At 42.2% G+C, this 26,566-nt stretch overlaps 2 protein-coding genes and 1 long non-coding RNA gene across 7 annotated transcripts; 2 read left to right on the top strand and 1 right to left on the bottom strand.

Moving 5' to 3' along the window:
* Window positions 1-245: 245 nt before the first annotated feature.
* On the top strand, window positions 246-3,248 carry LOC116928473 (sphingolipid delta(4)-desaturase DES1). Of its 3 annotated transcripts, none has more exons than XM_045178290.1 (8): window positions 246-376; window positions 462-752; window positions 932-1,022; window positions 1,084-1,260; window positions 1,323-1,462; window positions 1,551-1,764; window positions 1,847-2,058; window positions 2,156-3,248. In XM_045178290.1, exons 3-8 carry the CDS (start codon window positions 941-943, stop codon window positions 2,303-2,305), a joined length of 975 nt encoding a protein of 324 aa, XP_045034225.1. In that variant the 5' UTR covers window positions 246-376; window positions 462-752; window positions 932-940; the 3' UTR covers window positions 2,306-3,248. The 3 variants fall into 3 exon arrangements, with proteins under 3 accessions (XP_045034225.1, XP_045034226.1, XP_032791452.2); XM_045178291.1 differs by having other exon boundaries at window positions 267-393; window positions 914-1,022; XM_032935561.2 differs by having other exon boundaries at window positions 268-393.
* Window positions 3,249-7,499: 4,251 nt separating this feature from the next.
* LOC116928471 (muscarinic acetylcholine receptor DM1) lies at window positions 7,500-25,600 on the bottom strand. Of its 2 annotated transcripts, none has more exons than XM_032935558.2 (5): window positions 24,975-25,600; window positions 19,636-19,793; window positions 16,365-16,557; window positions 12,797-12,980; window positions 7,500-11,397 (listed from the first exon to the last, which is right to left on the bottom strand). In XM_032935558.2, exons 1-5 carry the CDS (start codon window positions 25,598-25,600, stop codon window positions 9,796-9,798), a joined length of 2,763 nt encoding a protein of 920 aa, XP_032791449.2. In that variant the 3' UTR covers window positions 7,500-9,795. The 2 variants fall into 2 exon arrangements, with proteins under 2 accessions (XP_032791449.2, XP_032791450.2); XM_032935559.2 differs by having other exon boundaries at window positions 12,797-12,977.
* LOC116928472 lies at window positions 23,445-25,981 on the top strand. 2 transcript variants are annotated; one of them, XR_006650683.1, is made up of 3 exons: window positions 23,445-23,801; window positions 23,859-24,915; window positions 24,984-25,981. It is a non-coding gene; the product is annotated as an uncharacterized LOC116928472 (long non-coding RNA). The 2 variants fall into 2 exon arrangements; XR_004397227.2 differs by having other exon boundaries at window positions 23,445-24,915.
* Window positions 25,982-26,566: the final 585 nt, after the last annotated feature.

The following is a 26,566-nucleotide window of genomic DNA, read 5'->3' as shown; positions in this document are numbered from 1 at the left end:
TTTAGGATTTTAACTTTAACAGTCGAATGGGTGTTGCAATCACCTTGCTAATAAGGAAAGATATGGACTTAGTTTTTAAATTTAGTAAAGCGCGTATGTATCCTACATCAGTAATAAAGCTGACGCATTGGAAATGAGCATTACGAAATTATATATGACTCAGTGTGTGAACAAGACTTTCCGCATTGCATTATCAGTTTTTTTAGGCACCTGACAATTCAAGCATTAGCTGGCTAATGGCCTTATCTCAGTGTATAGCTCTTCTAGCAAATGTACATAAATGCAGTGCTTCCTTAGCCTGAACATTAGGTCACTGCTGGGAAACTTTCTGGATTCCTTAGCTGGCCGATACAACAACTAAGAGAAAAAACTTAAGGTTTAATTATTTTGGAAGTAAACGCTCAGTAAATTGTTGGACAGTAATGTAACATACAACTGGTGATCTTATGTTTTGACACTAGGAAGCCGAACGCTCCCGCAGTGCCGCTCCTGCAGTCCTGCTTGCTGGTCCTGCCTGCCGATTTCTGTCTTGACTGAAAGTACTGAAAGCATAATCTGGCAACCATGCGCTGTCAATTTACCACATTGCAGACTACTCCTAAAATCGAAGAGGAAAAAGTGGGTGAGGTGCAACCGGGAAGTAAAGAAGTGTCTGGACTGTGTACCTGTTACACAATAGCCTCCACCCATCAACAGGGATAATAACTGACTGATTGAAAACGATTGGTTCTAGTGCATTTGGCTCGCCATAGGTAATGTTATATCTTTATCAGTTTCATTTGTTTGCATTAAGTAGGAAAGACGCGAGCAGGATATTTTCGAAAAATAACATCACAAGTTTTTCCGTGCGTTGCTGAAAGCATACGCTCCTTGAATCTCACATAAAGATTATTGATATTTTTCGTGATCCAAGGTTTTTTCTGATTGACAGTGTCCGAAAATGGGTGCCCATGTAACGAGAACAGATTTTGAGTGGTCAACATCTGACGAACCCCATGCATCTAGAAGAAAAGAAATACTTGGTAAGAATTCTTATATGATATATATGATGACTACTAATCATATTTTGAATTTTCCATTTAGAAAAATATCCTCAGATAAAAAAACTGTTTGGTTCTGACCCAAATTTCAAATGGATTGTAAGCTTGATGATCACACTCCAAATTGCTATGATATTTGTAGTGCCAAGATTTCCGTGGCCATTGGTCATAGGATTGGCTTATTGTTTTGGTGGTGTCATCAACCATTCGCTCATGCTTGGTATGTAATTCAAGCCCCTAATTTCTAGCAATCATTCTTAATAACTACATGCAACATTTTAGCCATTCACGAAATATCACACAATTTGGCGTTCGGACATGCCAGGCCCATGGCCAACCGCGTGCTGGGCATGATTGCTAATCTGCCCATTGGTATTCCATTCTCTGTGTCCTTTAAGAAATATCATCTCGAACATCATAGGGTGAGTAACGCCCAAAATCTCGTCATTCTTAACTAACGTGTTTTCACTGATTGATTTATCTTTCCACCTTTTTGCCTTCTCACTTTAGTATCAAGGCGATGAAATACTGGATACCGATATTCCAACCACCCTCGAAGCAAAACTTTTTTGCACTACAGTTGGCAAAGTGGTTTGGATGTTCCTACAACCTCTTTTTTACGCTCTACGTCCACTTTTTGTTCGACCTCTACCACCCAGCATGACAGAGATAATCAATGTCGTCATACAGCTTTCTTTTGACTTTGCCGTATATTACTTCTTAGGTACTAGTGCCACATACCAAGGAAATTTTCTGGTGTGCATCATTTATAAACTAATTTCTTTTATCCTTCATTTATTGTATAGGTGCAAAGGCATTGGTGTATCTGCTGGCTGGCTCTCTCTTGGCCATGGGAATTCACCCAGTTGCAGGTCACTTTATATCGGAACACTACATGTTCGCAAAAGGTTTTGAAACCTATTCGTATTATGGACCTTTGAACTGGATCACGTTCAATGTGGGTTACCATAACGAACACCATGACTTTCCTGCTGTGCCGGGCTCTCGTTTACCTCAGGTGTGTTATCACTAACGTTCTCTGTGGCCTCCTGGCCTTAGTAGTACACTTATGATTCGTTATCTTATTTTGGTATGGAAATCGGTGTTCCCTTTAGGTGAAGGCAATTGCTCCAGAGTATTATGAAAATCTACCCCACCATAATTCATGGGTCAAGGTACTTTACGACTTCATCATGGATCCAGCCATCGGACCTTATGCCCGAGTCAAGCGTCGTAATCAAAGTAAAGTTCTAAAGGAGGAGTAAAGATCCCGCCTCCCTTGAGCTTGGCTCTCAATGACGTTGTCCGTCCTTTTTTCCATCATTGCAACGTAGTTTTGCATTGCAATCATTATTTGATTGCGAATAAAGTGCTTCTAGTGCTTGTATATCGCAGACCAATGTCTTGTTGAGCCATGCCTACGTCTGAAAACGATCTGTCTTGAATGGCTGTCTCCTAGGCCAGTTTCTTTTCATTTCCTAAATTCCTGTTCAAAATGTTGATATAGTCTTCTTGTGGAATGCTCTTCCTTGGGCCTTTTCCCTACACTGTGTCTCTTGTTCGTCCTACCTGGAATTTGTAATGCCTTCATCTGTGACATTTTGGATCTTGAAGCAAAACTTTCTTGTTGTCATTTCTTTTTATGTGCTTTGAGCAACGGCGGCCGACAGCCCGGCTGGTTTCGTAAAAATTTGGTTAAATAGGATGTGTTCTATGATTGTATTCAGCTGGTTGTTTGGTACAATCGTAACCAATAAGACTTAGCATAGAATAACCATTTGTCTTACGGGAATCTCGTCTAGCCTTGCGCCACTGCCACCGCCTTCCTTTCCGACGTTACTTGCTGTTATGTACAAGAAAATGTCGTAGAACATGTCTAATCTAGTTCAGAATATCGATCATGAGCTTGCCTTGCTCTCCTTTTAGTGTCAACCCGCGAAGCGTGGATACTTATCATCGTTTGCGATGTGAAACATCTTTATAATCCCAAATCGCCCTTGCTCCAACCTTTTGAGCAGACCTGAGTGCTGCGTAGGTGTGTGTCTTTCCATGTTACATAATCCTTTATTCGTGTTTTTCCCTTGACAGGCTAACAGCGCATGTCTATGTCCTTTGTTTATCTGCCTATTCGCCGGTTTGTAAAGTTTCCCTTAGTTTTTTTTCGTTTGGCATACCCGACGAGACCAATACACGTCTGTTATAACTACATTATCGATTCAGTACCAATTTTTTTTAGTTAATTCATAGAATATTTGATAGATCGACTGCATTTGGCAAAAAAATCAACGTAAAGTTAATGACATATATTCGACGACTGAAGAACTCTTGAAACTCTTGAGACTTTAGTGATGAAACTTTTACCTGAAGTACGTTGGATTTGGATCCTTCTCAAAGTTGTATCCACTTTTCTAGGGCAGATGGCAGACATTGGATTCTTTCTTTTGTTAGCTTCGTTTTTCTTTGCTGTTAGGCATTGTTGGTGATACGTAGTTATTTCACTCGCTGGTTATTATTCCTGTATTAGAAAAAGGAAAGAAATGGGGCTGGAAAAGAGAGAAGAACCGAAGAGATATGTGAGTACGTTGAAAGTCTGCGATGGAGTTCGATCTGATTTCTGAATGCACAAAGCCAAGCTGATATCTAGAAACAGAGTATAGTCAATACTACTGAAAAAACTAGATGTTTTCACATGCGAACATTGTCCGTATTAAGAAAAAAAAGAGGTAGCGAAAACGAACTATTTCGTGTAGGAATAAAGACAAGGCGACATCATTGAGATTGAAGAAATTGACTGAAGAATGATCGCTATCAATTGAATCTAAAGAAGCCAACTGAATGCAGGATCGACGAAGCATTCGACACTGATTTATACACTCTATTGACATGTTCGTTACTCTCATCCGATTTTGTTTCTCTTTTATTGCCAGCCGCTTCCCGACTTTGTCTCTCGTTCTTACTTCGTTCAGTCCAGCTCGTTCGTCACGGTGTTCCTGTGTAAGCCAAGCAATCACACTAATAGCTACAATCTTCAGAGATGTTCTATACTCTCTAGCCTTTTTCATTATTTTCTTTACTTTGGTATACGTACAGAGAAAAACAAATTCACGAATTGTTCGCAATGCGTATGGGGACTACAAACCTATACTCCGTACTCTTGGTGCAGATGGTGTCGGCAAGAAAACGGGAAGCAGGTGTGAAAAAAAAGCACATTCTCTTGCTTTACTTTGATCTTACAGATTTTTAACTCTTTTCAGTGCTCGCCAATCAATTGTTCGCAAACAAGGGAGTCTAATCATTAGCTGGCTTTTCCAAGATAAGGAAATAGGGCATACAAGTTGGGGGGGAAGGGGGGAATCGAAGAAAAGAACACAAGCACTCGTTGATAAAAGCAAAAAGACGGTGCAAAATGAGAGGATCAAGCGCAAGTAAAAATCGGAATCATCAAAACTGAAGGAATTTCAGCGACAACATTAGATTGGATTGAAAAGAGCTCAGCACGATGAGAAATACCGATAACAAATAGTATATAGGTACCCTAAAGGGAGTGTGTTCGTTCTCATCGAGGCAGCTTGAAAGGTCAACTTGTAGTCCAGTAGCCCATCAAAGAACGGGAGAAGTGAACAGACCGTTTGCTAGTATAACTTAAACTTGAAAAAATATTATTGATTCGCACGAACATTTAAACTGCCTGAACATTCATGACTACTGTAGTCTACAAAACGGTTCATCCACACCTCGTCTTACGTGCTTATTGTTTATTAGAATTTTTTTTTATTATTTAGAAGAAAGAGAAAAACAGACGAGCTATAAAAGTTGGAGCCCTTCTCAACCATTTTCTGACCAGCGGTTTTGCTGGCCAGGTATTGCGCACTGCAAGGTACAGAAAATAAATGCAAATTCAGCGTCTTCTCTGATGCATCAACCAAAATAACCCAATTGCTTTTCCTTGTGTAAATTACAATTAAAAGGGTATTTGCATTATAACTACTTCACTTGTGTTTTATTCAAAAACGACATAATTAACGGAAAAACTAATATTCCAGCCGAAATCAGCGTTTAATTTCGAGTATAACTTGTGTGTTTTTATCGAATTCTAAGAGAAGTCGATTTTTGCGGATTTTGACGAAAATAAGAAGGCTATAGCCTTCCCACTTTTTCATTTTTTCAAAATTTTAGGTTTAGTAAAAAATACATGATTTCGATTTGTAATTAAACAAAAATCACGATACGCAAGTTCTTTTCAACGTGAGGCTTGTAGTTTTTAAAATAAACGTAGAAAACGACGAAAGCTTCAGTGCTGGCGCGCCAGCAATGCGTTGGTCCCATTTATTTAAAAAAAACAGCTGGCTTGAGGAGAAATCTAATATTTCATTCGCGTTCAGCATCAATTTTGATCATAACGTGCTATTTTTAGCGTATTCCAAGAGCTACATTTTTTAATCAAATGTTAAGACTTAAAAATTAAGCCCTACAAAATAAAACCGACTTTTTTCATTTTCTTTTTAAATTCTCTATAATATAGAAATCTATATATGATTATATGTAAAGCTTCCCCAGTTTATCCAGAGCGACAAAGCGCCGCCGTCAATGCGCATGGAACGAATAAAACAAACATTTTAAAAAATAAGAAAGACTTTAAAAAATACTAAGAAGGATGGCGAAACAGGGGAGGTTTATTGGCCGTCTACCACGCGGCAGTAAATCATCATCACCACACTGAATGTTTGATTGCATTTTCACTTGTTTACTTTGTTTTCATTTTCACTCACAGGTCGGCACCTACGCGCACGATTGCCAAGTGCTAAACGAACTGGACAACGCCCTGTTCCACGCACTAAATGATGACGAATTGAGAGCAGGTCATTTGCACGGTTCCAGTAGTGTTGGGAGTTGTTGTTGCTAAAGGATTTATCCCAACATTAACAAAAAGTAGTATAAATATAAACCTGTCAGAGCTCTTGTACATATCCGCACAACCCATTCACGTTTGCAAGCGGAAGTGCGCATGTGCTATTTTTATCGCCCTATTTTGTTTACAACGATAATCAGACTACATTTCCAGGCCAGACTTGTGGTATGGATTGCCAAAAACGATTGAAAAATCATTATTGAGATGATGTCTTTTGAAAGTCGTCCGACCTGACCGGTGCTAAGCCTTTTGCCTACGTCATGAAGCTTAAGGACTACATAAGAGGGGGAATTTTTTATTATTTTTTTTTATAATGCTGGCTTGCGTCATTCGCATAGCAGTATAGAATCATTAGACAAGCAGACTGTTACCATTGCGAGAAAAAGTGATTAAAGGCAACGCTCGTTATGACAGTGGCACGGTGAGCACTTTTATTACATCGCCAACGTTATGGCTCTGGCAATTCATTAACCATCCAACAAAGAATAATATATACTGTATACGTAGATTTTTATTTTTACATCCATATGTGTTTATTTTTCAGGTTTTGTTTTTTTAAAGAACGGAATGTGCACCATCGCGTGCCGTTCGCATTTTTTTTTCGGCTAAAAGAAAATGATCAAACAGGAAACATAAACTGGACGAACGCCTGCCAAGGTGTCAAGCGTCTTTCGCGCTTCGTTTGGCCGCTTCTTGCGTCAACACATTAACAGCCTAGAAAAAGACCTTGGACATTTTTAGACTTCCTCTTAGTGTGTTTGTGTATATTTTAAAATTTCGTGTGTGAGTGTGTGTTTTGCCTTATTTCTTTTTTTTTTTTTTAAAGCAAGTTTAGGGTTTTGGTATGCAGTTGAAAGGGAACAGATTGGTCGTTTAGTCCGGGTGAGGGCAAGTGAGGCAGAAGGGCAAATATCTAGGAACAAACTGAGAATAGGAAAAGAGCAATGAAAATTGGGAGGTGCCACATCAAAAGATATATCTTCTACAACGCATAACAACAGCCATCGTCATTTTTACACCTATAAAGGCATTAAAAACAAAAAATTAAGACAATTCAAATTAAACCAATTTCCAAATGTCTGTGTTTCCGTGTCGGGTGTGCTAATTGTTTTATTGTCACACGTATGGCGTCTTTAGACAGGGTGAAACAAGTGACAGTATTAGGATTATTCATATAGTGAAGCAAGATCTATAAAGTTTGATCAACTCTTCGATCTCGATTGCGCAACGGAAACGCCGGGGCTGATGCTCCAACATCGAACAGAAAACGAAATAGAACCAATGAATAGAATATTGTTTTCAATTCAGAAATTTAAAACCATCGAAAAATTGTTGCTCGTTTTGAATGTTTCGATCGTTCAAAAATCAATAACGTTACTTTTCAAAGTTATTCTCTGTATGCACTTGGCTGTTGCCGTGATTGAGTCAAAAGCGTCAGAGGCTCGCATCGCAACACCCACCGGTGTCTCGATCAATCACAACACGTCGAAAAGACAAAGCAGACGATATCACCAGAATAATAATAAACGCAACAAAAGCCGCATAAAATGTACAGTAGATGAAATATATATATTGTTTCTTTTTTTTAAATTTCACGAGAGGAAAGGGGGAGGAGATACAGGGGAGGAGTTTATGATGTGATGGATGACGTTTCAACACAATGCGGATCGCGTCTAGAAATGAGGAAAAAGAAACAAAAGAACGGCCAAACGTTGATGAATGGGCGTGCGTGTTCTTCCTAACCATTCATAATGGATATATACCTTTCATCATTTTTTCTTTTCCCTTTTTTTCCCCAAAAATACATTGAATAAATCTCTCTTTTTTTTTTTTTATTGTGTGTGTAGGTGTCGTGTTAACTATTTATGCGTCACTGGATTTGTTTTGTGTTTTTTTAAATAACATGGAAACACTAAAAAACATAACAATAAGCAAATTGAATGAAATCACAATTGGCACAGAGATTTGTGTATACGCTTTGATTACCGCCATTTTTGCCCCACTCGAAATTGCGGATGTTTTGACGATGAACATGTGACATGAAGTGTAATGCAAGAGAACCAAACCGACATAAAAAGAAACGATCGAGAGGTGGAAATCATACAGCGATTTGTCAGATGAGTCGAAACGAGTACAGCGCAGACGCCAACGGCATAAACATTGTAAGGGCATTATACTTTTCATCCCCCAGCGCAAGTGCGGTTTCGTATTCCCATTTTTGTTGTTTGTAGTACTTTGCTCTTTCGATCTTGAACATCAATTGATTTGAGCATGAATGCACATACACGTAAACACACAGACAAAACGTATACACACATAGCGCCCGCGCCGCGCTATAAACTCACGCACAGGGAAAAGATGGGACGCGTTAGCCAAAAAAATTGGGTTTTTCGAGGTAAATTGGGAATGGAGGACCATTGGGAAGGCCGAGCAGGTTGGATTCAAGGGCTTTTTTTGGAGCCCATTTTTTTCTCTCTCTCTTTTACTTTTTTTTTTCTTATTCTTTCAATGTCTCTCCCGGCTGTTGACGAAACGAAGAGTAAACGCTGCCCGAATTGCCAATGTTGTGTTACAACTTCCCGAACGAGAGTGGAAAGAGGTTGTCGGTCTGATTGTTTGTCTGTGATAAATGAAAACGCTGCCGATGGCTTGAACGCTTGTCGTCTCTTTGTCTGCGATACTTGAGAACCAGTGAACTGCCGCAAAAACCTTCCCGAACAAAGCTTTCGTTTCGCTATTTTTTTGCTTTCTTCTTTCATCAGCCATTACTCTTGTCCTATTGTTAATGCGCTTTCTTGTTTTTCTGGTACGTGGCTTCCCCAGGCACGTAACAACAAATGAAAACGAAATATCTCGAATCAAAAGAGAGGGGCGAATTCTTAGTTATGGATCCCCGCATTTATGGCGGTGTAGGTCGTCGATGCTTGGCCCGAGTGCAGACTAAACGAGGAAGAATGTGGGCGTTGGCTGTATAGCTAATAAGACGGTATGTTATTACATCGGGAAACGATGTTGGGTAGCAAGAGGAAGATCTTGTTATGGAGGATTGTCATAACGACATCAAAACCGATCTGACGTTCACCGAACCGCACAATAGGTTTGTTTTTTTTCTGCTTTTATTTCTCATTCTTCGAATGAATGAGTTTGTTTTTACGTTTCCATAATCAGCTAGACGCAAACAAACGATTTAACAGTTTGAAGAAGCTTCTACATCAAGAATTTAACTTGATTAATAATCATATGTATTTGATTTTTTTTCTTTTCTGGGGGGGGGGAAGTGTGCGGATCGAAAAGTTGATTATCATCAATTATCTCCGGCCAAAGTTTCTCTTTTTATTTTCGACGACAGCAGCAACCTCTTGCTCCCATTTTGAGCGCCAGCGAAAGGGAAATGATTACGACTACAACGACCAAATCGCGAACAAAAAGAACCAACCAAAAAAAACTATAGGACATATAGATAAACAGAGACAGCGCTGGACAATCAATGTGTCTTGAAGCGCATGATCGTGCAGATCACTGGAGAACGAAGAAGATGTGCACCGTTTCGCCCCCCTCCCAAAAAAAAACGTCCTTGTCGTACACCAAAAAATATACAGCACATAATTATCCCTGATAGGAGGAAAGGAGAAGCACCAAGGCGACGTGAGATGGAGTGGAGCAGACACAACGACAAAAAGAGAGACAGAGAGGGGGACACTGATTATCCAACAGACTTTGGCTTTCGTTTTCTTTTTTCTTTTGCCGAATTTTGCTGATGATCGACGACGAATTTATCCGGAAAGCTATTCCACTCGCAATTGAACTCCTTCATGTCCATAAATAAAGGGCGTCTTGGGGTCAGCATCAATTGTAGACGCCGCGCTGGACGGCCGTTTTGGTGCGTGAGTGCCATTTGCATGTGAGGATGCGAACGTAGGTGCGCCGGAAGGAAGCGTTGCACAGGGCGTAGCAAACGGGATTGATGGTGCTGTTAATGTAACAGAGGTAATAGGAGAAGTTCCACAGCTCGGACGAGAAACAGTCGTCCTTGTCGCACGGCGCCAGCGCCTTGAGCAGCGTCAGGACGTTATACGGCGTCCACGTCAGGATGAAAGCCAACAAGATGGCGGACAGCGTTTTGGCCGCCTTCCGCTCCTGCCGCTTCTCCTGGTTCTTTTTCTTCGGCTTCTTGTTGGCCTTCTTGGCCGCCGCAGCAGCAGCCGCCGCCGCCGACGGGCTGTACGCGTTGTGGTTGGGCCGGCGGATGGGCGGATGCATACCCGAATTGTTGGCAACAGAGCCGGAAACGGTCTGCAACGCTCCGGCCGGACTACCGGCTGGACTTCCAGTAATCCCACCGGCCGGACCGATGCCAGTCGGTCGATGTTTCGGCACAATTTTGGCGTCCATCGGGAGAGTTCCGGATGGCGTGCGATCACCGGAATCAGGCGTACCGGAAGAGCCACCGTTGAATCTTGTGCAACGGACGATGAGCGGCGATTGGGCGACGGGCATGCAGCTACGCGGCACCCACGGACTGGCGTGATGGTTCTTCAATTTGCCCTTGTGTAACGGCAGGTGATTGGGTTTGGTCAGAGCTGTTAACTTGCTCAACGACAGGGCGTTGGGTAGGTGAAGATTGGTCCCACACAGCAAGCTGCTGGTTGAGTCGTTGTACTGGGCAGAGCGCGAACCCGTCGGACGGGCAGCTAAGCTACGATTGCTCGTGTACTGACTAGCAGAGCCACCGCCGCTGCCAGCAGGACGACTCCGGTTACTGTAGCCGTCGTGCTGTTCGTTGCCGACGGGCACTGAGCGAGACCTGACGGCCGGCTGATTACCTCCGCCGGCACTGCCTGTCGACGACGCGCTCATCCGCGGACGGTGCGATGCGGCTGGCGGAATGTTTGCCGGAATCATCCGGATGGAGACTTTGTGTTCGGCTTTATCTGCCGAACTGTCGGCAGGTAATCGGATCAAAATCGTGAAAACAGAATCAGCTGAGTGCGAGCGCTTTGCGGCGTCGGTGTCTGCGTCATCGCACGGATCTAGCGATGGCGACGGGCACATCTGCCCGTCGGCCATCTGCTTATTGTGATGGTCTTGCGTCAGACTTTTAGACGCCACTAGAGTTCGCCTCCTGTCGACGCCGCCAAGACGCGGATCGTTGGCCACCGCGGCGGCCGCTGCCGCTTTGTATCGGGTCGGCGTCGATGAGTAAGGATCGCGGATATTCATCGATGGTCCGCGGGAGATGGATGAAGCTAACGGCGTCTCGATGGATGCCGGCGTTGTCGCTATATTGGAGCCGTCGCTATAGGATTCCGTGTCGCCACCTCCGCCGGAACGGTCTCCACGTCTGCGCGGCCGTTGCGGCTGGCGACGAGTTAAACTTCGTATCCAGTGCTGCCACGTTGACCAACGTAACCAGCGTCGCCAAAATGCCCAGCTGGTCCACGTTCCCACCTGTCACAACACCCATCCGGAATAAGACAAAGTTAGCGCAATCGAGAAAGGAAACAAAAATAAAAAAGATGGGATATGTAATCATCACCGGTTCGTTACGTTGAATCATTGACGTTGGCACGACTGTCAAATGGTATCGTCCTTAATATTCGGGCGTCACCCTTTATACGATTTTTCAATAACCACATTCCTTTTTTTTTTTTTTCACTTCCTCTGCTCATCAAATTCGTTTTTTCCTTTTTTTTTCTTTCTATTTTGCGTCAGCTCATTCTTTAGGTGCCATTGATGATGACATCGTCGTCAGCGACACCCGGCGCAAAGGCGTTTCTTTCGCACACCTCTCTTTCATCTCTCGCCCACCCACGACCGCGTCTTTAGTTCCTTAGCTCCCACTTTCTGAAAAGCCTTCCGCCAATATCAGTCTTCTTTTCTTATAAACGCCAGCGCATATATATATTTTTTACTTTCTCTTTAAGCTCTTTCCATTCTTCTTCTTTCTTTCTTTTTTCATATTTCTTCAGATCTACCGCAAGTGTCATTCAGCAACCTTACCCTGCATGTATATTCCATATACACGCCCACTCTCTCCGTTTTCGGCTATACAGGGTTTATACAGCATATTGTGTGTGTGCGCGCAGTGTGTAATAAGATCAGTCTCTAAGTCTGGATATCTACCGTATAATTCTCTTAGGATCGGAGAAAACGACATATCAAGACGGCCGGGGCTAATATAAGCGACTTACTTCTTTCCATCTTCTATGTCTTCGAACGGCTCCCTCCTTTTCCTTTTTTTTCTTTTCTTTTCTTTTGCTCTATAAAACATCTAGTGAAAGGAAGCATACCGTCCACCGTACGCTACGCATGAGGCTTACGTGTCAGAGCACCGGACATGATGGACTGTTCTTTCGGTATTGGAATACGCTCGGGAGGGCACGAATATATATATATATATAAAAAACCCATAAATAGTATATATAGGCCTATACACTCCATGACTGGATGTGATGGGAGAGGTTTCCCACATGCAGTTGTGGGGGGAGGGGGGGACAAATGCGGAATTGATGGGGTGACCAAAAACAAAAATCGATTAGGAAATAAGGACTGCGAAGGACTGCCACAGATATAAATCCTACAGTGAGTTAGTGCCTATGAATTTGTTCTTCTTCTACGTGGATCGATATCACGGCCAACCCTTTGCCTAGACGGGCTTAAATCACCGCGCCTTCCAGCAGTAACAACCTCACAATGTTTTTTGCTTGCTGAAATCATACGATCTAGTACCTGGGCATTATTCAAAATAGACGACAGACGGAGAGAGTCTAATGCCCCAACAGCGTGTAAATAGAGAACACTGTGGCGGGGATGGAGGAAAACAAAAAAAATTATTGAATATATTTACATAGTGTCTGCGATGAGGTCCGGGCAGACAGGCGGCAGCTGGCACGTACGAGGTCTCCAAGTCGTCGACAGCGCCACTGGATTCGGAACGCGAACGGCGCCAATCGGATGCCGCACCGACGGGCCTCAGGTGGTGGTCGATGTCGTCGTTGGCCTTCATCAGGACAGCCTGCTCCTCGCCACTTCAGTTTACGCGAGTTGGAAAGCAAGAGAAAAAAAGACGAGAAAAAAAAAAGAAAGAGAAGGAAATACATAAAAATGGGTGTGATCAAAGTCCGTCAACAAAGTGGATCAAGTAAAACGACACCCGGATTGAAACGGCCCTGTGTACATATACAATGTGTTTATTCAAGCCTCTTGCCACCAAAGAAGACGAAAAAATTCGCGAGAAAAACGAAAATACAAATCAGATAAATAAAAACTGAGTTTTCTTTGATGTCCACACAGATGATAATGGACTTTTCTCGCGTTTCCTCTTTAAATGCTATCAAATACGTAAAAGCTGGGTGTTTGAACAGAGTATAATTTAGTTTTATTCTGTTTTTGGTGTCAACTCCTTTTCGAAGAAGAGAATCTACAAGGCACGGACTTCGCGAATCCGCTGAATCGATTCGATGATACAAGACATCAGGCCTGACGCAATTCGACGAAGAAAGCCCATATTACAGACACAGCAAGACAAATAGGCATTACGACGTTCCGAAATTAAATGAAAGGGCAATATTATTAGCCAACGAGACTTGCTCACCCCATTTTTTCGTTTTAGGTAACGGAGCTTGAAACTATATAAAAGGCCATTAGCTATCTTACGTATTAATTTACGATGGGCCTGCATTTCCTTTCTTTGCCATCCTCGCGTTGTCCCTTTCCCTCTTCGTTCTCCCTTGCGACTGATTGTGTGTTAATTACGAACAATATTGGCTAAAGTGCCGGATCGCTTTGTACGGGCGTGGCTCTCACCGGACGTGATTATTTCCCAACGCCCTTTTTTTTTTTTTGTTATATAAGAAACCTAAAATAAGATTAATTGTAGGAACTTTCTAAAAGGTGTAAGAGTTTACGGGAAAAGATTAAACGAAAGAAACAATATCAATCGATAAACTGGATGGTGGCTATGTCCTCTTCGTTTCCTTTCCTCTATCACGGATGCCTTTGGTTGTTTTCTTTTACTTTGATATCCTCTTGACGTTCTTCTTCCCATAGATGACCAGCAAAAGTTTTCCTTTTACGTGAGTAGAGCTTCATTCTTGATAACGGCCTATATTTTAGACGTTATTGGGGCTTCGCGCAGTTATCCCTTAAGTTCAGAATCTCAGCCACCATTCTACCTCAATCTCACGGATCCATTACGTTTCCTTATTGATCAGTGTTTTTCTTTTCTTCCGGGATGCAATTGCCTATATTGCACTAATACCGATCTGAACAATATTCTATTTACTGCGCTCCGTCTGAATGGCTTCCGCCAACTCGTTTCGTGGATATTAGTTTTGTGTGTGCCCGAGTTTCTTCGCCGCAGACACACTTAAATTCTTCAGAGGGTGCGATATCTGTTCTGTATTCTGTGGGCGTTCTATACTTGTTCATCGATCGGGCTTGAAGGTACATATCGTGCCGTTCAGTTTCGTAAAAGCCTTATGTCTGTGTCAGTTGTGAAGAAAATTCGTTTTAGCTAATCGAGTTATTGCAACATAACATTGCGAACTGCAGTTTCGTCCCCGTCTTTAGTTTCTCTTTTACTTCATCTTAGTATGAAAATGGTGACCTTTGAAAGAAAAACGTCCTGCTCGACAAGCACGCGATTATAAAGGTTGATGCCTATATTGTTTTGGAATGTGTTTTAGTGAATGAGGACGGTACTAAAACCATGAAATTGAGGTGAAATAGTTTAGCAAGAATTTATTAGAGAGCGAGACGTGGACAACGAAAAGCGGAGGCAGTTGTTCGTTAGAAATAGCGGCTTGACAGGCAGCATCTCGTCGAACAAAGTTTCAAGTTTCCGCGTGTATAGTCAACGCTTTTGGCGGTACTTGTTAGTTTTAGAGCTTTGCCTGTAACCGGAGTGTCTGTGCGTTACAGGCTTTAGATGTAACTCTCGTGTCTGCGCGTTACAGGCTTTAGACGTAACTCTCGTGTCACCCTTCGTAATCGTCACGCCGTTGAATGTCGTGTGGCTGTGACCGTCAACGACTAATTCATTGACGATTTGACATTAGGAATGATTGAATAGCAATGCTATAGTGTTTCTACATTCTGATTTTGCATCGACGCCTTCTGTAGTGGGGTCGGGACTTGTGCAATCACGATGGCATTATTGTCCTCGTCATCTTACATGTCAAAGAAAATGCCCACTGGAGGGCGAACACAACACGAAGTTCTTGACTCTTTGGCCTTTGCTCTCTCTCACTCTGATTCATAGTCATTTACGTCAACGACGATGGAAGAAACGCAATAAAATATGTTTATGACGTAACGTCCATTTCGGCCATTTTTCTAGCCCCTTTTCTAAGGAACGAAGCGACTGGCGGGCGGATGCCTTACGTGAGAGTGGCCACATCGAGAAACGAAGTAATAACCATACAGCCTATCTATCATCGACAAACGTGAAACAAAAGATACAATGCAGAACGGATATTGAATTTTATGTGTGCTCCCCGTTGCTACACTGACGTATGCAAATTCCTTTTCTCCCTCGTTATTGGCTAATAAAAAGAAGGCAGAGAGGAATGGTGGCCATGCGTCTCATCAATTTGCATTCGGGGCAAAGACAAGAGAAATGACAAAGCCATCCGTCGAAAGTAAACAGTACGCGCAGCTTCAAGTCAATAAAGCAGACTTGGCTGACTAGCTGCTGCTGGCTACACATTTAGAAGTCGTTTATTGGACAGCCAGTTTGTTCGTTGTGTATAACCTTGTCCGGTCCAGATGACACGCGAACTCTGGCACTGACGAGAGAGCCAAAGTAAAAAGAAAAAGAAGAGAGAAAATCCCCCGTTTCAGTCAATATATGCGTTCGACATTGGGAACCAACATGTGAGCTTATACAACACAAAGTTGACGAAGTACAATATTGCTCAAATCGACCGTTACATTCCCGCTTCTTTTCGCTTCCGCCCCGTGTAAAAATAGAGAAAAGTGGAACGATTTTCCTTTGAATTAAACGACGACAAGGAAAGAGAATGAAAAGAATGGAACATTTATCGTATCAAACCAACAATAGGCTTTGAGAACTATAAGGGAATTTATGATTTTTTTTTTTTGTACATAAGAGCTGACCCAAGGCTTTTTTTTTAAAACTTCTTTGTACTTTTTTTTCCCTATTTTTTTGTTCTCTTTTGAGCCTATTCAAAGTAAGCCCCGTTGAAACACCATTTTGCATGGCCTATGCACGCGGAGACGTGATGTGCTCTCAACATGTAATGTCTTGGTAAATGCCCGATGAACGTGAATGTAAAGACTCTTTTATCACGACTAGGTCTGTGTCTGCCTGCGTATTGTTCCATAAACTATACAGGCTCTTTTTTTTTTTATTTAAATAATTTTTTTGGGCTACAATCAGCCAAGCAAGGTACCTGGAATTCGATCGGTGGCTGTCGTTTTTCTTGCCCGCTTGAAGGTTGGACAAATCCTTTTGACGTTTCTCCGTTTCTCGCCAAACGCGCCAGTACAGGACGCACATGACCGTCACCGGAGCGTAGAAAGCGGCGATGGCTGTGCCGAAGGTGATGTAATTATTTGTTTCGATGAATTGAATGAAGCATTTATCTATTGAGATCATCCAACAAAAACAACACAAAAATCAGTTACAATACATCGCAGTACATTTATCTAGAAAAGTGGCATTTTTTGTTAGCGACTATACAAAGTTAATAAAAATCCCGCTGTATTTAGATATTGCGTAATGAAATCGATCAGACGGTTGTAGTTCTCGGAAAAAGAAATTGAAGCTACTCAACTTTCTTTCCAATTTTCTCATTATTTCCTTTTATTCCCCCCACGTAATATAGCCTTTTGCCATATACGTAACGGGATCAGTTATGATTGGTCATACGGAAAAAAGAAAAGTTCGATACGAAGAAAAAAAGAAAAGAAAAACTATAGAAATATATATATTTCATTATAGATCTATAAATGTATATAACAAAAAGGAAAGAACTCTTTGTTACAAGATATTTGATCACGCGAGTGGCTGCAGGAGCGTGCGCCGGTCTTCGGGAGTTTCAACTCCCGCGCCGGGCTGTATTGACCCGTTTTCTTGCTGCTGATGATAAGCAATATATCTTTTCGTTCCATGTTCGCTCTCCCAGTGCAAGCCTGTCTTCATTTCGTTTCCCTACTTTTTTTTAACCGTTTACATTAGTCGTTAACGCAATTCCCATGTTTATAATTCGATTAAAAGTCTACTTTGTCAGCCGAAATATGGAGATGCTCCAAATTAGGGAAATTCTCCGAACAAGAATGATTCGAAAATGTTACTCAAATTTGTCAAATAGGACATAACATTTCATATCAAGCCAATATTTATTTCAATTTTCTACATCAATCTCTTTTATTTCTCCTACGCCATTCTTGGATGGGTATAAATCAAAACTTTACTCTTCTTTTATTTTCTTTTAGGGGGGGGGGGGCTATGTATTGGTTCTAGTCGCCTTCATTTCACATCCTTTGCCTCCGCCTTCTATTCTACTCCAAAGAGTTTGCAAGTGATGCAAAACTTTGCCTTCTATTATACAAGTTTTGAAGAGGAAACCCCCGGACAGAGTTTGAGAGCAAGGCTGAAAGAGATAGAAAGAAAACAAAAAATGTCTATAGCTTGAACACAACCTCTTCAACCTTTCGTTCACCTTCTACGTAATTCTTTACATCTCCTTCGTTTTTTATTATTTTTTTGCTCACCTCGTATACTTTAAGGGCCGAGAGTATTCACTGCCATATCGAGCTCTTCAGAGAATTGGGGGAAAAAAACGGAACTAGTCCAATTGTGTGGGTAAAGTTCTAGTAAAATAAAGAGGCTCTTTCTTTTAACATGATACGAGATTTCATTCAATGAAGATAACTTGCGCATACAGGTAATAGAGTTAGATTACACAAGAATATAAGGAGCATATAGAGCTGAATAAAGCGAAAGGTAAAACCATTCGTGGTACTGCCCATGTTAACTTACTTGGTTTTGCAAGACGCCTGATAATTGTGTTATGCAAGTATTTTTTTTTTATTATTTTACAACCACTCCATCTGCTTTACTGTTACATTTGACTTAACAGACAGCCCCAAGTGCCAAGTCATTAAACATCGGAGCGCCTACTTCAAAACACACGTTTTAAGGGGGGGGGGTTGCAATTTTTAAATCTATAGTCACTCTATGGCGGTAAGTAAAGGGAAAAGTACTATACACCGATTGAAGATATCCAATAAACGTCAAGACTTATAAGTCTCTTTTTCACGTTTGAATTTTTCAGTTAGATGAAAGTGTTTCTCCGGGCGATGGGGGGGGGGACCCACGCGATTATGTGGACGTATCATAAATGTCAATTCTTTTATCTTATTTCACGTGAACGACGTGTGCTATCGATTTTCTGGCGTCGCCGCAAGCACGAGCGCAAGAAATGTCCACGGGCTCAGACTTGAGCGTGACTCAAGAAAGCTGCTGAGAGATTTCCGTCCTTTTCTTCACAGCTGCTGCGAAAAGTCATGTCTCAATTTTCGTTACAAGTATAATACGTCGCATTCGAATTGATAAAGATTCTGTACTTTCTATTAAACGAAGAGTTGGGCTGTATAGTTAAGGCGTTGTAGGCCTGAGAAATGCAAACAAAAGAAGATGGGCGACGAAACTGAAAGTCGAAAAATAAGCTGGAAGAGTGCCAAAGACGATACTCTCTCTATAAAGCTTTCTTGTGTCGGGATATACGTCTAGCAAGCTACATGAAAGGCCTGATGGGTCCTCGACGACCGTAGAGATTTGACTCAATCGTTGTCTCCCCCTAGTTTGTATACAATATTCTTCTACCATCAAGTAGTTTAGTGTTTTGTTTCTACTTTGCTCTGCATTTTTTTTGTAGTGGAAGAAACAGTGTTAACACCGTACACACACGATTTTAAATGGCACAAATCTAAATTGGTCTTTGTCTAGTTTTCTAATTTTCTAATGGCTTCCTATCGAAAAACTTAACGGCATTGATTGACCAAAAAAAAAAAAGTTTGATGAAACTTTCTGTACTGTAATTGTTACCTGTCTCTCGCGGGGGTGAACGAACAACTGAGTCGCCCTGGGCCAATTTAGCCCTAGGCAAAATTTTCTCCAGCAAAACTGGAGGGAAGGGTTACAACAAAGGAATTGTGCAAAATGACCTTAAGAGGGGGCAACATGTTTAGACTTGTCCAATCCTTAAACACAGAGGTACAGCAAATGAACAAGTCAAAAATCTTATCGTTTCGTTCGGAAATTTCCGACACTTCCTCGATTTCTTTCTCGTTCGTTAGAGATTTAGACGGTAAGTGCATTAAAATCGATGATCCTTTTTTTTCTATTCTCTTTTAAAGTCCTCATTTATTTGTTGCCTTTAATTCTGCTTTCTATAATCGGCGATTAACTATCCCCATACCGACGCCCATCTCCTACCTCTTGCCGCCATCCCTATACACCCAGACATACACTTGCGGTATTGATCTGTTTGGAAGCTGCCGTTCCCACCCAAACACATCTTCCGCCCGGATTCTTATATCCGCTTTCTTTTCTCCTTGTTCTCTTTTTGTGTGTTTCTTTTTTAAATATATATATATATATATTTAGGATCTGTTTTGATTTACGAAAGCCGTTAAAATACAAGAATAGAAACGCACCTTCTGGAACTTTGCGGTCGCCTTCGATGTACGGCCATGCGTAGATCCAAGGTGGCCAGAGGACCAGCGAAATCACCCAGGCGGCCGCTATCATGACACCTGCTCGACGAGGTGTTCTCCGAGCTCGGTACGTCAGCGGCCGAGTCACCGAAAAATATCTGAAATGACACAATTGATTAATCGTAGGCACATAACCTGCAATTGTATAGTTTTAAAATGTTTTAATTCTATCCAGGCCCTGGGCGTTTGAGAAATATTTAGACGAAGGGTGTTTTAACAAGCGGAAAAATGATGGAATCACCCGAATAAAAGTTTGAAAGAAATTCCGGATGATGGGGAAAGGGCGTGTCACGAAAGAATGAAAACGCAAATAATTTCAGTGAGTTTCTGCTATCTTCTTACAGCCTGCTGGTTGGCCCTCTCAAGTTTTTCTCCTGTTTATTGCTAGACAATGGAGCGAAGAAACGGTAAAAGAAAACACTTTGATATTACTTTTACAACGACGCGTCGATACAGGATTGGCTAAAAGGCTTCGCAAATCGTTTTGTATATTGCTCTGTCTGTTTGTTTTGTTGTTTTCCAGCTCCTACTCGACTTCGTTCATCCATTTTTTTTTTTTTCTTCCTCCAGTTCGCTTGGATGGGCACACGCGCCAACGGGAGGTTATACATACACGGTCGTGTCTGTACTATTTGGCCAACTGCCATACACCCGCCACGGTTGTTCCTATTGCTTATGGACTATCGTAGTGCTAGGTTCCAAAAGAAAAATAGACAGACACGAGAGAGGGCAAAAGACTGAAATGGGAAGTATCGTAAGAAAAAAAAAAAAGGGGGTAAGATAAAAGAAGAAAAAAAAAAAAAATGGGATTTAAAGGATTTAGACTTCCATTGGAAATATGTAAAGCCGTTATAGCTTGTAGAGCTGAGTGGATGGCGCGAGCAACTTCGATGGATCAAAAGGTCATGAAAAAGAAAAGAAACCCATTAATGGCGAACATTGGGAACAAAATAGCGAGGGCTTAACACAGGAATTATAGGCAAATTTTAGATTTAAAAAACAAAACAAACAGTTTTCTGGGGTCAAGTTTAAAAGACCATTCCGTGCTGATTTAGAATTCGACGACCGGCTGTTGTTTCTACAGGCTACACACGTCTAACTTTTGTCTTCGGCACAGGGCTCCACTTGCGTGTTCATAGTTTTCCGTTCTTTCTGTGTGGGGAGGGCGCTTGTTTCTACACCACAGCCTCGCTCGTTATATTACATTAAATGCCAGACCCGTAGAAATGGAGAAGGAAGAAATAAGATGTGTAACGAGCGCGGCCGGGACCGACTTAGATCTGACGGTGGTTGAGAGGAATGACTTGACAAAGGAGAAATGGCAGGCAGAGAAGAAAAGGATATCGTTTGTTGGCAGAGGAGCTTCTAGCGTTTGCTGAGGATGAAAGGGCAATACGATTTATAAACCGAGAGAAAAGGGAGAGGCAGAGAGGGTGGGAGACGTTGGTGGATGGTGGTTGCACTTTGGCCGGCCTCTGGCCAGAGTTCTTCGAGATCAATGAGGAAAACAAGAGAGACACCATAGAAAGGAATAGCGATGTATAGAAAGAAAACAAAAAAAAAAGGGGAAGCTGAATCGAGAACGAGAATAAAAGCTTTCTGAAAACCAATGCGGCGAGAGTGCAAAGAAACCAAGAGTTTGCACGAGGCGGCTGGTTACTGACCTCCGGGAAAACTTGTCCAATAGCACGGACAAAAAAATAAGGAATATAGACGAGAGAGAGCAAATAAGAAACAAAATAAACAGTAAAAAGAAAAAAAGAATTATTCTTAATACATTCGCAGATGAAGAAGTCGACGGCGGCTGTCTCGACAAGGGCGTCGGCTTTCGGCCAAAACATATATATGGATGCAATGCGTATGTGACGCTATAGCTGATTTCGTGATTCTTCCGCGGGAGATGTTTTCCGAAGGTACAAAACCACACAGCCCCCTTCGGTGGGGTTATGTCGCCGGTCACGAAACCCTGGGTATACCGTATATAGGCAATCCGATTTGTCTAAACCAAGTTTCGCCTATCTGATTAGACTGTGGCGCATATTCGGAAGGGGACTAGAACATTTTTGTTGGCTGCTACGACGCACCGACATAACTCGCATATAGAAATTCCAGCCGTCCATGTTTTATCAAAAAATGGGGAAATTCAATTTTTACATGTCCGCGAGAAAACATCGGATCATCATCGATTTTAAAGTTTAATCCGTTGGAGGCCAAGAAAATTCGTGCAAGTAAACGGCATCAGCGTTTTCTCGGCCAGCCATCACTATCAGCTGATTGACGAATCAAAGATGGGTGTGCGCATCGCATCCAAACGTCACAGAGTTCCGAAAGAGAAGAGATTCTATATACGGTGATTTGAACTGATGTGCCACCGTATAATTGAATGAATCGAACGAATCTTTTTCGATTTCTTTCCCTCTCCTTTTTACGGAGGTTCCGAGTCGCTGTCGCGAGTGATGGAAAAACTGAGCGATGTTAGAAAGAGAGAAGCAAAGGATTTTTAAAGGGCGTAGGAGGAAAAATGATGGAGATGATCAGGATAGCATAGAAATCTAAAAATTCTTTTGAACATTTTCACCCCTTCGTTTAGCTCGGCGACACTCCTTTGATGAGATGCTGAGCTGCATCAGTTAGTCGCAGACAGGATATTTTTTGATTTCTTTTCTTTTTATTGCATCGTCCACGGGGGTCTGTGTCAGCTATAAAGCTCTGCCCAGATGAAGCACAGCCAACCGTTTGTCGAACAAGCAACGGTCGAGTAAGTTTGAGCAAACTTTATTGCCCACGCCCTCCTAATTAATAACTATCCCATCCGATTCAACGTCGTCGGTTGGGTTTGTTCAACACACAACCCCGTAACCTTCAATTCTCTTCTTCGTTTTGAACTGTTTGCTGTTCGTGTACAACCGAAAACAGAAACGAACTTGAAGTAACCATGTGCGAAGCGTCCACAGCTAACGAACAACGGCTTGCTTCTTGATTGAAATGTTTTCGTTTCAGATTTTGACATCGTCAAACAAAACAACACAGCAACACACTATAAACAAATCGATAAAGCAAACAAACCAGCCCCAAGCTTTCGCTCATCGTTTCCCATCTGCCTGCACAACATTCTGCTGATCAAGCCAACCAAATCTCCTTTTCAAAAATGTATTTTTCGTTCCCATAATAAGAATAGCCGCTTACGTTATGCGCCATTAAAAAGTCCACCAGGAAATTGATGGCGCGATGCGTTCGTGAAGGTTGCACGCGTAGCTCTGTGACAGATGCAATCTGATCATCTGTAACACACACACACCCATAATCTATATGCTAGCAATGGCGTAAGTTAACATACGAAGGCTGTGTATAAATAATGCCCGTAACTCTTCTTCATGGTATAACAAGGAAAACAAAAAGGATTTGGTCAAATGCTGGCCACTATTTCTTCATTTTACCTGACGTCATACCGCGTCCGGTGTAATCCGAGTGGGATGTGTGTAACGGTTAATTAGATGTACAATTGTACATACCATTCTTGTCAGTGAGCCATTCAACATTTCATAAATGCAAGGCCAAATGGAGGGAAAGATGTTTTCATTCTTTGCTTCTCTTTTGACCTATCGGGTTTCGGCAATTCCGTTGCGCACTGCCATCATTTCTGTTGCATCATATAGTGCAATGGAGCTGTGGTCATTCACTGCCCAGTCTTTCTATTAACCCAAAAGGGGAAAATACGTAGCCAGCCGTACACCCTTTGCTGCAACACACACACACACACGACGTGCAAGCGCAGATTTCTCGTTAAAACACAGACGTGTAAGCAGATGTTGAAAGTGCGCCACAAAAATGCACTGCATTTAAACGTCGCACTGCAAGGTAAATACCCAAGGTCTCCTAAAATTTTGATGTCGTGAAATGTATAGATTTTATTCGGGCTTCATTCATATTACAACTGCGAACAGCAAGGTGCCAAACGAACAGGTTTAAAACATTGGTCAGTTTATACAGATTGAAATTCAAATTTTTCATTTGTTTTGACTGTTGAAGTGAAGCCCTGTCTTTGTTGGATGTTCAAATGTTCATACTTTTACTAAACCTAACTTATACAGCTCTGCGCGATTAAGGTAAAAGTAAACAAAACCTCAAAGTGGATTTAATGTCCCCATTTTTCTGATTTTAAGTTCCAAATGAAGTTCGGTGGACGCATCCAACTTGATGACAAAGGCAAAAGAAAGAAAAAAAATGATACGTGGGTTGGAGCACGAAACTATTTATCGGTTAGGTATATAGACCCAATCCACCACGTAGTGTAAAGTCAAGTGCGACACAGAGAGAATGGAACTTTGGAAAGTTTGTGGACGTTTTTGAGCCCGCGTTGAGCGAGAACTATATATACGGCTGTAAAGTAAGTGAGCTGCTGCTGCGTAGGCGATCCTTTTATTTTCTCACAAGACGGAAACCGACGTGATAAAAAAACCAACGGAGAGTTAGCTGCTGGCTAAGTCCACGACGACACAGCTGGAAAGGGAAGTTTTCGCAGCCGAAATGGAGGAATAATCGAATGTTACCAACGGCGATATACGACCTCGTCTAGAAAAAGGGGATTGCTACTCTAGAAGCTTTTTCTTTGGTGAATAAAGGCTTCATTTTATATTTTTTATTTAAAGGGGTTGTACGGAGAAACGCCTCTGGTTATTCAACTTTATTCGTATGGCCACTTTTGGTTGAACTACTTGACTCGATTTGCACTTGAAGTCAGAGTTGTTTTGCACGTTGTTTCTCTCTAGTTGTGAAAAGGTGTTGGTGGAAAAAAATCTTGATAAAAAATAAAAAGGAATAACGAGGAACAGCGACTAACGAATTGGTTAGCTGTGATTGCACCGAGTGTTCGACAGGAAGATGTAATAGAAGTTGGGAAGCAACTAAGGAAGTAAAGGAAGTAGAGGGCGCAAAAAGAACAAGAGGATTTATAGCCTTGGTGTTAATACTTTCTTGATTAGGCATCATTCACCTTGGCAGGTACAACAAAAATCGATTGATTGGAGGATTCGCTAATTCGTCAAGGAGGACAATGTCCGACTCGTCAATTAGGTGAGTTCAGGATGAGCACGAAAAAGGATGTGCTACGGTTGATCACCATGCCAAAATGAGATAATGCCACTACGTGTACCTTCCCAGCATTAACACGTGCTGTACTACAACGTCAAAGATTTTCATGGCCACATAATGAACTCTCAGGTGAGTCTTTAATTTCCCACATCGGTTCCTTTTTTCTCTTCTCCTTAAATCTTGCTTACCTGTCGAAGCTGATGATGAGTAGATTGAGGACCGATGCGTTGGAAGCGAGGTAATCCAACGATAGCCAAGTATCGCAAACATAAGGTCCCAGCTGCCACCGGCCGGCTAATATATAGACGGTGAACAAAGGCATAGAAATGAGTCCGATGGCGAAGTCGGCCACAGCCAAACTGAACAGAAAGTAATTGGAGATGGTCTGCAGTTGTTTGTCGATCTTGAACGAGATCATCACCATGCAATTGCCGGCCACGGTGAGGAAACTGAGGAAGCCGGCAACGATGGCGATCAGCACCATCTCCGGATAGGAATAAGGGAGAACGAAGTCGTCCTCTGCCATTGTGGCCGTCGTGTTGTTTGCACTACTAGACGTCCATGGCTGCTGGCTGAACAGGACGGACGAAGATCCTTCGTCCGTGAAATCATCGAAGCCGAGGGCAGTGCTACTGGCCAACATCCTCTGGGAGCCCATCGGCAATGACTCGCTTATATTGGCCGTCACGTACTGCAGGCTGGCTACTGCAGCTGTAGAGGCCGCTCGTAACATCGAAGAGCCTGCCTTATTTCCACCCGACGAGCCCAACGAGCCCCACAAGGGTGTCGTATGATTGAATGCCGACAAACTCATCTCACCTTCCGTTTTTTTTTTTTTTTCGAAACTTCCTTGTTACACAAACGTCTCACCAACACAGAAACGAAGGTAGACGCCCCAAAATCACGGAGCAAACGAAGAACGAGTGGTCCAGTCTAACTAGAGGAGCCATATCAGCAGCAGCTAGAGTAGCATCACGCCGAGAGGTAAGTTGCAGAAGCGCACCACTCATCTCTGCCTACTCGAGAGCAAAAAGTGGCTGGACCGATCCAACAGTCACGCAACGACGATTGATGATGAGGTCTACTTTGCCATCGTCTTCGATGCACAAACAACTCTTTTGTTTCCTTCCCCCAATCTTTTTTCGCGTGCAATTTCGAATGTTATCAAAACGAAATATATTTTTGTTTGAATGCCGGTTCACGATTCACGACAGTTGCTTTTGAAATCCGAAAACTGAGGGACACTCGTGAGTTTGTGCACAAATGCTGCGTGATTTTTTTCCAGGTAGGATCAATTAAAGGTGAGAGTGGGATAATGATGTCACAAAAATGTATCGGAAGGGATCGATGAAATGAGCTAAGAGAAATTGCTGCTAGCCCAGAGCAGCGTCGCGGGCGTACTGAATCCACCGATGTCTAGCTGTGCGCAGATGACGGAGCAAAAGGGAAGGAGAGAGAGAAGTGTAGGGCCAGATCTGCGACGAGAGAAAGAGAGAATGAAACCGAGCGATGGCAAGAAGAAAACCTGCGATAGGGAGAGAACCAAAGGAAAGGGATACGCAGAGAGAATTAGTGATGGAACAGCTGAGGCAACCGCGCACGCCTAGTTGCCGTTTTAAAGTTCTTTTATTTCTTATTTCTATCGGCATCGAGAAGGGAATAAATAATCACAGAAATAAACACACACACACAAAAATAATGAAATCAATCAGATCCAGATGGAGCCTGTATATGAGCTGATCTATGTATTTTTTTTACCATGCGATTATGTTTGAATCTG

Source organism: Daphnia magna, linkage group LG8 (assembly GCF_020631705.1).
Source record: "Daphnia magna isolate NIES linkage group LG8, ASM2063170v1.1, whole genome shotgun sequence".
NCBI classification, from domain to species: Eukaryota; Metazoa; Arthropoda; class Branchiopoda; order Diplostraca; family Daphniidae; genus Daphnia; species Daphnia magna.
This window is presented reverse-complemented; position numbering and strand designations above follow the sequence as displayed.